The sequence below is a fragment of the Procambarus clarkii genome, chromosome 24 (assembly GCF_040958095.1).
Source record: "Procambarus clarkii isolate CNS0578487 chromosome 24, FALCON_Pclarkii_2.0, whole genome shotgun sequence".
NCBI classification, from domain to species: domain Eukaryota; kingdom Metazoa; phylum Arthropoda; class Malacostraca; order Decapoda; family Cambaridae; genus Procambarus; species Procambarus clarkii.
The window spans coordinates 18,120,042-18,133,228 of NC_091173.1; the positions used below are offsets into that span (position 1 = coordinate 18,120,042).

Here is a 13,187-nt window from a genome sequence, read left to right on the forward strand (position 1 = left end):
GGAGAGTGTTGAAAATTCTTGGGCCCTCGATGTTGATAGAGTTCTCTATCTCAGTATATTTATTGCACCTCTGCTTTTCAGTGGGGCTATTTTGCACCTCCTGCCATGTCTTTTGGTGGTTCCTTGTGATGTAATCTTCGTGTTCAGATTTGGAACCAGTCCCGCTAATATACAGCTGTTTCTTCACCTGTCAGTCATAGGTATATGTCATGGTTCCATACTCCAGACGTATGGGACATACTTAGGGTATCAATTGGTGGACAGCCAGTATGTTTAGTGCAGAGTGAACGCCAATACTGTGTAGGGTGTAACAGCGGCACTTCAGTGAGTGTCCTCCACACACTAACCTGTGGAGGCAGTATGCTGAGGACATTGTCCCTTGAGGACATGCTGAGGATGTACTCCCCTCCCTTGGTAGCATACTTTCCCCTTGGAGGTAGTTTGATCAGTGTTACCTCTACATTGGTTGAGTCACAGGGACAGAGACTAAAGAAGAACTTTATTGTTAAGGCATTATGTGAGATAAATTAGAAGAGAAAGCAGTATAAATTTAGTCCATACATCATTTTTAATAATGGATATAATGAGGAACATGTTAATTGAGATGAGTTGTATTAAACGACCTTCAGTTTGAAAGGCACGACCCAGGAGTTGGAGCTCGGCCCAGCAAGCTTCAATACATAGGCATTATTAAATGGTCATACACATCCATACAAACGGTGTTACGAGCGCAGAAAATTTCAAATTAGTATTAGTTAAACGCACGCGCGCGCACAAACTGTGGCACCCATTATAGACGTATTAATTTTATTTTTCGTTCAAAACAGTAATGGATATCGGGTTAAACATGATTCTGCCCCCCCCCCCCCCCATGAACAAAAAATAAAAAATGAATGAAAATATGTAGAAAATATAAATGTGTTGTCGCCTAAGGGAAGCGAGTTTCGTGTTAATAATTCTATATTCCTGTCATTCTCCCTCTAAATCTAGTATTTATCAGTATCAGAAATCAAAGTTTATTTTAAATTTAACGAAAATACTTCATTAATTAACTTGCCATCAAAATATTCTATATCCTATATCTGTAAAACAGATTGTCCGACTGTCATAGGTGGAGAGCCAGATGCTTGGGCATAGCCTCATCTAACTTTTATAGATGACACATGGGTGGTATGGGACTGTCATTGGAGGTCGGGTCAATAACAGTGGCCCTGCTTTAAGAAGGATCTATTCCGAATCCAAGTGACTCCTACGTAATCTGAAATGAGCTACGGGGCTCACCATAGCCCGTGCTGCTTGAAACTTTTTGTTCCAAGTAGCGAATCTTAAACAACAACTGCAATGAGGTTTCGCTTAAGTTCCAGAGAGTTTTCCTAAAGTCTTTCAGCTGTTCATATTATCCCAACTTACACATATCGTAACCACAATATATTTTAACTACGTTGTTATAACATTGCATTAGATACCAGTTGTAGAAACCAAGTTGTAGTTATGTTGTGTGTTTGGTGGGATTGCACGTCCAGAGAGAGGGAGGATAGGAGGGGATGGGGAGGAGAGGGGTGGGAGTAGGGGGATAGAGGGCAGCGTCTCCTGTGTCTCCTACACAAGGAGAGGCGTGGGATGGGATCGAAATCCTGGTGATTTTATATACTGTATATATATATATATATATATATATATATATATATATATATATATATATATATATATATATATATATATATATATAATATTTTTTTATATATACCTAAAAGGGGTATATATATATATATACACACATATAGCGCTGGTTCTCCTGGCAGTTCCAATAGGCACTGGGTAAACATCCTCCTCTTCACCCATCAATAACACAGAGCTAAGTATATACTAACAGGATCTGGTACCATTAGGTCCATCGACTCCTCTCCAGGAGGTTGATAACGGCGAGTATTACATCAATTGAGTTCAACTGGGACACACACATTCCACACGTCGCAAAATAGAGCAAGGGGCGGCGTTTCGTTCCACCCTTGGACCATGTATTGAATCTGATGCCTAAATTGCATCAATATCCTTAACATATATTTATATATATTTACATATATTTAGATATATTTCATGTATCCTTAACATATTACCCAAGTCATATTATGGTTCGCTTCAAGTGTGTGTTACGATTTGTTGCTCGTAGCCTAAAATATATATATATACTTATTTTTTAACAAAATAATGGTTGCAACAATGTGGGAAAAAATCGTCGACAAATTGAAGCGGCTTGTCTGGACTCATCTGGGCGCCAACTGCAGTTCGGGAAATTGCACTATTGTCATACGTGGATTTGTTAACGGTCGCTGCCGTAGTGTTGAAACCAATCGCCTTACCCCCTGACATATAGCTTCATATTAGTAAATATAATTATAAATGAGCTACACAATATATTTTAATGTAAGTACATAGATGAATGCAAACCTGAGGATTTAATATTTTAAAATGATTTAATCAACGGTGTTAAGAAAAGTTAACACAAAACAGGTGGCGAATATGTTGCACGTATTATATTCACCACCATTTAACATGTTAAATGTGACCCTCTCTGTTTTTTTATACACGAAGTAAGGAGCATTAGGAATAATCCTCAACCCATTAGCGGAGACGTCGTCTTGTAGGGTCGGCGTTCCATCCCTGATGATGCAAGAGAGCTCCTTCACTCCATCCTGATTATTGCCGCCGGAGGCAGCTAGTTCATTGTGCACCCCATACCCATCCTGTGAGCGGTAGCGCAAAAAGCATTACAGAGGGCACAAAAGGTCTTTATCAGACCTCATCTTAGATTATTACATAAACAATTACATCTATCCTTCACACCTTATAATGTCAGCTAGTTACAGAGAAAGTACTATTTCAAGAGCCATACATTTACAGTAAGTCATTATCCTCACATCCTCTATCCTGTTAGTCTGTTCTCTTGTATCGTCTAGTGATGTACAGTCATACTGGCTCAGTGATTTCAGCTGGTTACTAAAGTTGTAATTTGTAGTACATCATATTTGGGCCGTTGGGGATGTATAGGTCAGAATGCGTTGTGCTATTCGAGATGATAGGTAGGAGCATCAAAATAACAGGTAGACTTTTTTTTTATCTGTGTAAAGAAATTGCTTAGACTTTGAAGTACTGTAGCCTAGTATAACCATTTTATAATGGCAGACTTTGTAGTACTGTAGCCTAGTATAACCATTTTATAATGGCAGACTTTGTAGTACTGTAGCCTAGTATAACCATTTTATAATGGCATGATGCTGTATTGTGTCCTGTCGGTTTTAGTCCAAGTGAAAATGACCATTGCTTTTTTACCTGACCGTAAAAAATCTCTGACGCTCGTGATTTCATAAAATAAATTCCCAAATAAAGATATGGTGACTATATATGGTGTTAAAAACAACAGGGTCCGAATTGAAATTTTGTGATGTCAGTTCGACATTTGTATTGCGCTGTTGGTTGGGACTCCAGTGACGCAGGTGTGTGTGGGGCCAGGGATCCAGCCACTAACGTGCGTATGGCAACGTATGACCAACGTATGGCCAATGTATGGCAACGTATGGCATGTCTGGCATTCCAAGTGGAATATCCACTATCCATCAATCATGTTTAGCGCCCACTGGTTAACCATGCAATATCTTCTCCAACTTGCCACAACCCCCCACAGAACTAATATACTAAAATTGCCTGAGCATTCCGTTCTCCCTAGCCTTCATAACGTCACTAAACTGTTGTAATAAATTGCCCGAACCTAACCTACCCGAGGGCCCACGAACTGAAAATATGAACAGCACGGCAATGATCCTTGACGTGATGTTTCAGTTCGCGAGCCGCTACTGTATTTAGTACGGCAGATTTTGGTCTAAGTAAAGTGTACGTCAAAATAAGATGTACTATTCAGGAGAACGGATTGTTCCCACGAACAGAAAACGGAACAGCCGTCAGTTTGTGAGCCACTATGATTTATTGACATTATGTCAGAATATGTACTTCATAGTTTGACGTTGGGGAGTTTGATGTCAAAATAGGATGTATTTCCATCAGGCATGGCGTGAAATACTCTCAATAGTATTTGGGAGTATTTAATTCTCCCAAATAGGCTATACTCCTATCGGGAGTATATAAATACTCCCAATAGGCTTCCTGAAATAAGAAGCCTCGGAAACTTGGTCGTGGATTGACCCATCCTCTCAAAGAGTACATCTCATTTTGACTATCAATCCCTGATGGGTTATTGACGGATGGAATCGGCGTCGATATAACGACATAATATAATCGATATAACTGCTGGGCATTGTTTTGTAACCAATTCCACTCCCAGCTTAGCTTGGTCATATACAAAGTAGGTATCGTCATTGAAATCGGCAATAGTTATCATCAGCTTATGGTAAAATATAAATATATATATAAACTACGGTCGATATTATTCCATTTGCAGTTTTTGTCGCTCATAGAAATTGCCAGATATAAAGGCTTTGACCGACTGGTATTAAATTTCCTCCCATTTTGCTTTGTTCTAAACGTTTTGCGGCTTTTTACCGTTAATTTTTTTTTGGGTGCCAAAATTATTCTGGCACCAAAATTACCAGAATTAACCAGAATTAGGCTGGTTAAAGATAAGTAAAAATATTTTAATGTCATTGTGGTTTATTAGTTTTTGGGCTTTAATAATCGGTGAATTAATTTTTTGGGGGGAGGGGGGTAAAGTCTGTAATAAAACGTTAACATCCTTATTTTCTATGATTTTCTCACAATTTGAATAATGTCTTATTTGACATTCTTGGGGTTGATGTTCAGTTATAACTGAACATCAACAATATATTGACAACAGTCAATATATTGACTGTTGTTATCTTGTAATTGATGATTAACAGTCAATATATTGACTGTTGTTATCTTGTAATTGATGATTAACTGATCTGGCAGTTTGTCTCCTCGCAATACAAGTCAGTTATGACCCTGTGGACCACATCGTCAAAATTCTGATAGTTTAATTAAATTACTAGCCCAACAATATTGACAATTGATATTGACAATTTGTCTGACCAATGAGGACCAGTCTCGACTGGTTGAGTGGCTGGCGTAGGTCCCATCGCTTCGGCTTACATAAACACCACCTCAGATTTCAGACTCCACCCGCTTATGGTAACTAACGTCGCAAATACAGCCTATTAATTAAGATAAGTAATGACCTCACAAATGTGTACGTTTTCTATACTTGGGGTTCGTGCTTTTCTGGTTAGGAAAAAAGGGTTGGATTTTTTTATAGAGTGGCAAATCAAGAGAATGTACATCGATGCTGTCAGATCGATGAACATTTATTGCAAAAAGCCTACTGTTTCTAATGCTCCCTTAAATTGGATTTTACTGTTAGGTCAGTTTATATGTTGCCACCTCCCCCGAAACCTCCTTTTAAATCCTGTAAATCCTGGAAAATCCGAAAGTTCATTGGAAGAGCTAAACTGTCAATGAGGATTGGCGAGGTTTGAAACATTCTGCATGAATTCAATTTGATAATTGAAAATAACCATCGCACTAATTAAATCAGTGGTAGGACGGGATTGCTCTGATTAAGTAAGGAAAACACTGATTTTAATTAAGTCCAACAAGGACCTGATCCCGTTCGGTAATGAAAACATGACAGAATTATGCGTGTGTGTGCGTGGTTGTTTGAGAGATGTTAGTGTTTAGATTGAGGCATGAACCACGCAAGCGATGTTTTCCTCGTGTTTATAGCGAGTGAATCTCTCTGCCCAAATGTACTCTTTCCTTTAGTCTAGCCTCCTTCACTCTCCACCTGTCTTTTACCGTGCACTCCTAATCTGCCATCTTCCTTTCGTCTAATCCTACTTCCTCCTTATATTCCTTCTCCAGAGCCTGAAATTCCCTTGACAATGTCTTTTTCCATCGTTACAATATTTTGTCGGTCTTTTAAACGAGACCGACAGCCGAAGCTCAACTCTGACTAGCACAATTAGGTAAGTATTCATTCTCTCTCTCTCACTCTCTCACTCTCTCACTCTCTCACTCTCTCACTCTCTCACTCTCTCACTCTCTCACTCTCTCACTCTCACACTCTCACACTCTCTCACTCTCACACTCTCTCACTCTCACTCTCACACTCTCACTCTCACTCTCACTCCCTCCCCCTCATTGGCGGGTTTCCCACACTGGTCGACAACCTCACTTCTCGTAATGCCACACTTGTCACCTCGCTCACTTGTCATCGCTGCACACAAGAACTCATCCCTCATCCGTCGCCTCCGCTAGCGACATTCCCCGCACAATAGAGCCCTTCATTCGTTGTATTACTCGTGTCGTTGAAGATAAATATCGCCTATTACTTGCTGTCACTGCGCTGCACTGGGACCAGACAGTCGACATGTGGCTGGCAGAGAGTGCATCAGCTTGCTCTGGTTGGTCGGTGTTGTATGGATCTCTTCCGGCCATTGGTCGGAGTTCTATGGGTCCCTTCCTGCCATTGGTTGAGGCAGGATGTTTTTTTGGGGTTTGGCTCTTATTGGCTACAGCTTTGTTGACACTATCGAACGATTACTCTTACTGGACACTTGTCTTTGGCTAGGTTTGTATGGTATCTTGCTGTCAATGGTTAAATTTGTGTTGTGCATTTTTTATTGCGTAAAGTTTTGTTATCAAAGTTGAAAATACAAGTTTCCTTCTTCTAATCGGGCCAGATCAATATTTGTTCACATTACGTTGAGGTAGGTTTTCGTAAGTTTAAATATGCATTTAACATAATACTGTAAATCAATACTAATTTCAGTAGAGTCCAATTTACTCATATCAAATTTAAGAATCCTATTCTAGTGTATATCTGCCAAGTCCCTTTGAATGTATCCACAGTCCAAATAATATCTTCGGTATGATATTCGATTCGTGGAAAATATCGCGACATTGGTGTTATTCCATTCAAAATGTGAAAGGAAGAATGAGTGGTGAGAGGTCGGGAAACGCAACGAGGACTGGAAAAGGATTTGAAGTGTTATCTGCCTCGCCAGCGTCCCGGGGGCACATAGTCCGGGCTGGAAAACTCACCCGAGGGAAATTTTTATATGAGGATTCCTGATCGTGTAATTTATAGTTAAAATATCTTGGGAGAGTCGGGTGTAACGCGGAAGTGAATTGTTTATAGGGTCTTTAAGATATTGGCGGACTATAAGGGAGAGGGGAGGCAGATGAACTTGTTTGTTTCAGTATCTAACTTGCTTGTTTCTTTAGTATCCAGCTTCAGCTCTTGCACAGTGTCGGTGGTCGTGTAATACAAGGACTCTCGATCTGTGTGACTCCTGTCATTGTATATGGAGTGTCATCTTCGGCTGTCATCTTCATGTTATGTCAACGTGTAAATCATTTTACTTTTGGAATCTTGGAGCTTCGTTCACCTCACCTCGACTCTTCGTCCATTACATCCAGCGGTCGACCCCACAGACGCATTCATAAATTTTTACATGCTGTTCATTCAAAACAGGAATTTTCTCAAATATAAATTAATTTTATAATATATCAGCATATTGTGCATATATTGGCATAAGTTAGGTTAGGTGTTTAGGTTCTGTTGGCGATTATTTGTATTTGTAGTACGTGGGTGAAGCAGTTATAGCGTTGTGGTTCGAACAAAATTCGTCAGTGAAGCAATTGTTCCGGAAGTGTTCGAACGTCATCAGTTGTGAGTCGTGTGTAAACCGTTTTTCATTCACAAACAGCTGGGGTTTGGTGGGTGCATGTAATCACTTTTGGGTCTTTGTTTGCTGGACGGGATGATTCAAGCGTTATTAATGTGTATCATTTAATGATTCAGTGTCTGCCAGGATCAACTTCAATATTATATGTGTTTATAATGTAAATAAATTAAACTTTAAAATTTAAATAAGAACACTCCCACAATCTTTTAGAGATTATTTAAACAATCTAATGATATTAATTACATTGAATACGGGTGTGAACTATACAATCTATTAAATAAAATTATATCTGCTTAGGCTTATCTTGATACACAAAACACTTTCACATTAATAAAGTATTGCAATAAAAAAACTTTATGACACAGGGCAATAACATTACTCTTCGGGTGACATGCATAGAATAACAAATATTGTCTGTAACATAAGGTCTGATCATTTTAACTATAGTACTCTGGCGATGTTCCTGGGAGCATAAATGGAAGCGTCTTGTCGTACCTGTATGTTTGAACCAACGAACCAGTTGATGAATGCTTCGTATAGTGTATTTCCATCGTTATTGAATTCGCTAAGAAACGTGCACAATACTGCGCCATGATAACGAAGGTGTCACACTGCTCCATAAGCTTGAGTTATAGTTTGGCTAATTACCGAGTGATTAACAATGTGCAACCTGTCATCTGGGCCTGGCCAAGCGTGGAGTCGGAGCTTGTGGGTTATACTGAGTTTCCACGCCACCACGCCGGCCGATGCTAGTTTACCTCTTGTGGGGTCACCATGTGAGGGTCACTGCTTGCGGGGTCAAAACTTGTAATGTCATCATAGGACCGTTCTCTGCGAGACATATTTGAATAATATAAATTGATGCCTAGTCTCTATTGCCCCGTAATATAGGGTGTTATGCCCCTTGTTCTCCTGGATAGGATGTCCACGCCCCATGTGGACAGATAGGATGTCTATCCTCTGTTTCCTGCTAGATTGGCTGTCCAGCCTACATGTCTTGCTAGGTAGGAAGTTCAGGCCGCGTGTCCTGCTAGATGGGATGTCCATGTCCCTTATCCTGCTAGATAGGATGTCCAGGCCCCGTTCCTGCTGGATAGAATGTCCAGGTCCCGTGTCCTGTTAAAGATGACGCTGCCAAGCCCATTTCCCTAAAGCCTCGCCTTGCATAAAACCTGCTCCATGAACTCGTAATTAAAATCCTCCCTATGAATAAAACATACGGAACACACAATAAACAATAGAACGGCGTCCAGTTCCTGCAAATGTCATATGAAACATGATCTCCTATTGAGCGCAACAGGAGTCAGCACTCGCTTCAGTGTAGCTGGCTAGCATCGTGAAGCGCAGCCTCACATCATCAGCAAGGAAGGACTGTAATATGTGGTTTGTTGTTTAAGATTTGCTACCTGGAACAAAAAAGTTCCAAGTAGCACGGGCTATGCTGAGCCCGTAAGAATGTAATATGCATAAAGTGAGCAATTTAAAATAATCCTTTGCAGGTCAGTCGTGCATCCGTGGCTTCGAGTTTTTATTGATTGCACTATTTTGTTTAATGAACTCGCACAAATACACTGTGGTCACAAATCGTGGTTACAAATACGCTGTCGTAACAAATACAGTGGTTGGGAATAACGGTTCAGGGGTACTGTATATCCTGGATAATAAATCTGCTCATGCAGTTTAAATTAGTTTTTTTTTTTTTTCCGCTTGAACGCTGTTTTCTGAGTTTTTGATGCTGTTAAAATGTTAAAGCTACACGAGCAAGAAAAAGTAGTTGATAGCTCTTGCATAACTTTGAAAATGTTGAAAAATATGGAAAAAAACAGATTAGTTAGCCTAATCATGTTTGTTTAATGGTCGAAAAGTTTTCATTCACACACTATTATTTACTTGTGGCAATATCAGCTCTATATTGCTGCTAGAGCAATAACCCATGCAATATGCTGGCCACATCTGGCTTGACTGTTATCACTACCACATAACTGTCTCACGCCCATGCCCTGCTTGTATATTAGTATTCAACAATAACAGAATTTTTACAATTGTACCTTTGAATAGAAGCGCATATTTACTTCAGCTGTGTCAATTGAGAATTTGTTTGTGCTTTTAAATATGCCATAGTAAAAACATTGTTAATATTAATATAAATATTCGTATTTTTAAAGTTCTCGAATTTATGGTAATAATTTAAAATCAGGATTGTTTGAACGCTCCTCATTACCAACTAATTTCCAGGTATTTCTATCATCGGCCATTTCTGTAAGAACGGCTCATCCCACTTGATACTTTTATAGTACCAGCTTCGTAAATGGTTAGGGGTAGAGAGGAGGGAAGGGGGCGTGCGGCTTGCTTCCTGATGTTTATCCGTAGTGACTGTAGCTGGGTTGGTTAGGCTTGTCCCGGCAGGTGATGTGCTTGGGTGTTTTATGTCTGGCAAAGCAGCAGCGGCAGCCGCCTTATAAATCTTTGTAAGCTGAAAATTCGTTCTTGGATATTTTCAGTATTTTGTGTCGTGTCTGCACTCTCTCCTCGTGGCTCAGCTCTTATTCTGTCCTATTTCATATCCCCAGGTCTTATCCTCTACTCATTCATAAATAGGTGTTATCCTGTCCTCATTCATATCCAGGTCTTAACGTGTCCTCATATCTCAGTTCTTATCCTGTCCTCATAACCCAGCTTTTATCTTATCCTCATTTCGCTGCTCTTTTTCCTGTCATATCCCTTCCAAGTGCTACATAATCATACTGGCTTAGCGCTCTCTCCTGATAAGTTACTTTTCACGATGTGTTATTATACTTAGTTGTCCTGAAGGGTTTGGCGGTAGGAACTCCAGTTTCTAGCACACACTATATATCTATTTCTCAGTCTCTCTCTCTCTCTCTCTCTCTCTTACCACAGCTCATTTTAAGGCATAATCCTGCACGTTTTGTCCAGAACTCTGTGTCCCAGTTTTTAAATCGAGTAGTGCAGAATGTTATTGATTTCTTGTCAACAGAACTGACTAACCCTTGCAAATGTCTTCTTGCTCTCCTCAACACTTGTCTTTATAGTCATTGAAAATGTTGATTTCATTTTGTATGGGGGACTTAAAAGAGGAAAGTTGGCGTCACGGATGATGGTAAGCAACAGCTTGTATGTATTTCTTTCTGTAACAATAATTTGTATGGTAATGTGTTGTCCCACAGCACGAGCTGGTGGTGGCGGCGGAGGCGGCCACCACAGGTGTGTGTGGCCACCACAAGTGTGGCCGCCACAGGTGTGCCTACCACAGGTGGTGAACAATAAACAATGTGTCGTCCCACAGCACGAGTTGGTGGTGGCAGCGGAGGCGGCCGGGAGGACCGTCCACTCCATGGTGCAGGTGACGGTGGCCGACGTCAACGACAACGCTCCACACTTCCTCCAGAGGGACATCCAGGTGGCCGTCGTCGAGGAGGACGACCGCCACCTTCCCGCCACCATCTTCAAGGTCAGTCAGCCATCTTCAATAAAGAGTTGAAGGCTTCGAACATGTTTTTAAAATTATAAATTTTATCTGAAGCACACGGCTTAAGGAGTGTTTGAAAAATTTCCTCTTTTATATTCAAACATACATCATAGGCGGTTGTGGCCTATGTGAAAAATCAGCTAATCATGCGTTTCAAATTATACCGCATTGTAGAGGGGAAAAGCCTATGAGACATAGATAAATATTGACCACTGCGCGGTAATTACCATTATCTTCATTCAAATAATTTAGAATAATTTTCTTATATCATAATATATTGACAATAGTATTCTACGTAAAGGGATTGTGGAGTAATGTCATTTAGAATGTGTATATGTGGAATGTTAATAAAACATCACTTTATTTCACATCTGGATCGTCATGAAATGGAAAACTATTAGACTAAAATATTATTGAAATACAATTTACTAGAAATTGTCAATACAAATGAATTACCTTACCAGTATTATTAGTAATTACTAACTATGAGGTTCTATTAATGGAACCTAATTATTAGTATCCCAGACCTGTATTAGCTCCATACATATAGAATCAAATATATAAACCTAGCGGTGAACGGGAGAGACGCGGGCCGTCTATTTCTGGCGTAACCAGAGTTCAGGACTGAGGGATACTTGCTGGCTTCTCAGTAAGCTGTTTAACGTCGATTGGAATAAGGGTAGAAAGGATTTTTGCGTTCATGCTGACCAAGATATATTGACTAGACCATGAATCGGTTCACTTAAAGATATAATCAGTGGATCACTAACTCGGGACAGAAAAGCCTCCAGTAGCAACAGGTGGACCTATTGTGCAATACACACCATCAATAAATTCGATATAACAAATACAATTACTGAGAGAGGCGTCGACGAAATACATGCAGGCTTCGCTATGTAAGCCCCTTGGGAATTTTCTACCAGCAGACTGTAAGATTATGGCTTTTGAAGGGAAAAAGAACCAGACTAATCCACATATGCTGCGTAATATTGACCAGATGCATATAGGAGGAAACTTGGCATCTGACAGCTTCACATACTTCACAGATGGCTCAGTAGACCAGCAGGGACAAGAAACTGGAGGTCAGTGAAGGCAGGAAGTTGGAAAAATTTGTAGTTGGAGACTCAAATGGGTGTTCAACTTTACAGAGAGAGCTGCTAGCCATTCAAAAGGCGTTGAACATGATCTTGCTGAACACCGACAACATGTTATCTATCATACATACAGATTCGAGAACTGCCATACAAACCTTGCAACAAGAACACATACGTGATAACATCCTTCTGATCACAAATTTCATATCATTAATGCAAACACTCAAACGTCAAGGCCGTCGGGTCCTTATTATGTGCTTGTTACGCAAGCCCTTATTAACCGGGTGCCAAGTCATGTGGGAATAATAGGAAATAACATTGCAGACGAAGCTGCAAAACTTGCAACTAAGAAAAGAAATGTAGACATTTACATACCACAGAGTCTATTACATATTAAGAAAGTAATTAGAAATAGAGCAATGCAAAAGATGTTACATACCACAGAGTCTATTACATATTAAGAAAGTAATTAGAAATAGAGCAATGCAAAAGATGTACACAGTGACCACAACACAGCAGTCGCATCCTCAGGATCTACGGGTTGATACAAGAATTCATCCAACTACGAACCACTTAGTTTGATGAACGGGAGCAGTAAAACAACAGAAGTACTTACATGGCATCAGGCTTGAATACCCATGTGCATGGGAAATAGGCTTATAGGTTCTAGAAGATGAGAGGATATGTCAGCACTGTGGAGAAATGCCCGACAGACCACTGGAACATTATCTAACACAGTGCACAGTTACAAACCCAATAAGATTTCAACTTACATTCAACAGAGCAGAAGAAGTTGTTAAAGACATGGAGCATAATCTTACTGAAGCGAACATATGAGTTTCGTACATACGAACTTCCAAGTAAGTTCAGTAGAACTTTCAATTCTTT

The 13,187-nt window shown here is 40.0% G+C and overlaps 1 protein-coding gene across 1 annotated transcript in view; it reads left to right on the plus strand.

Moving 5' to 3' along the window:
• Positions 1 to 13,187, plus strand: part of LOC123761680 (putative neural-cadherin 2) — a 139,297-nt gene that overhangs the window by 72,900 nt on the left and 53,210 nt on the right. The window contains exon 4 of the mRNA XM_069330678.1: positions 11,023 to 11,187. Coding sequence (XP_069186779.1) covers positions 11,023 to 11,187 — 165 coding nt within the window. The remainder of the gene's footprint in view (positions 1 to 11,022; positions 11,188 to 13,187) is intronic.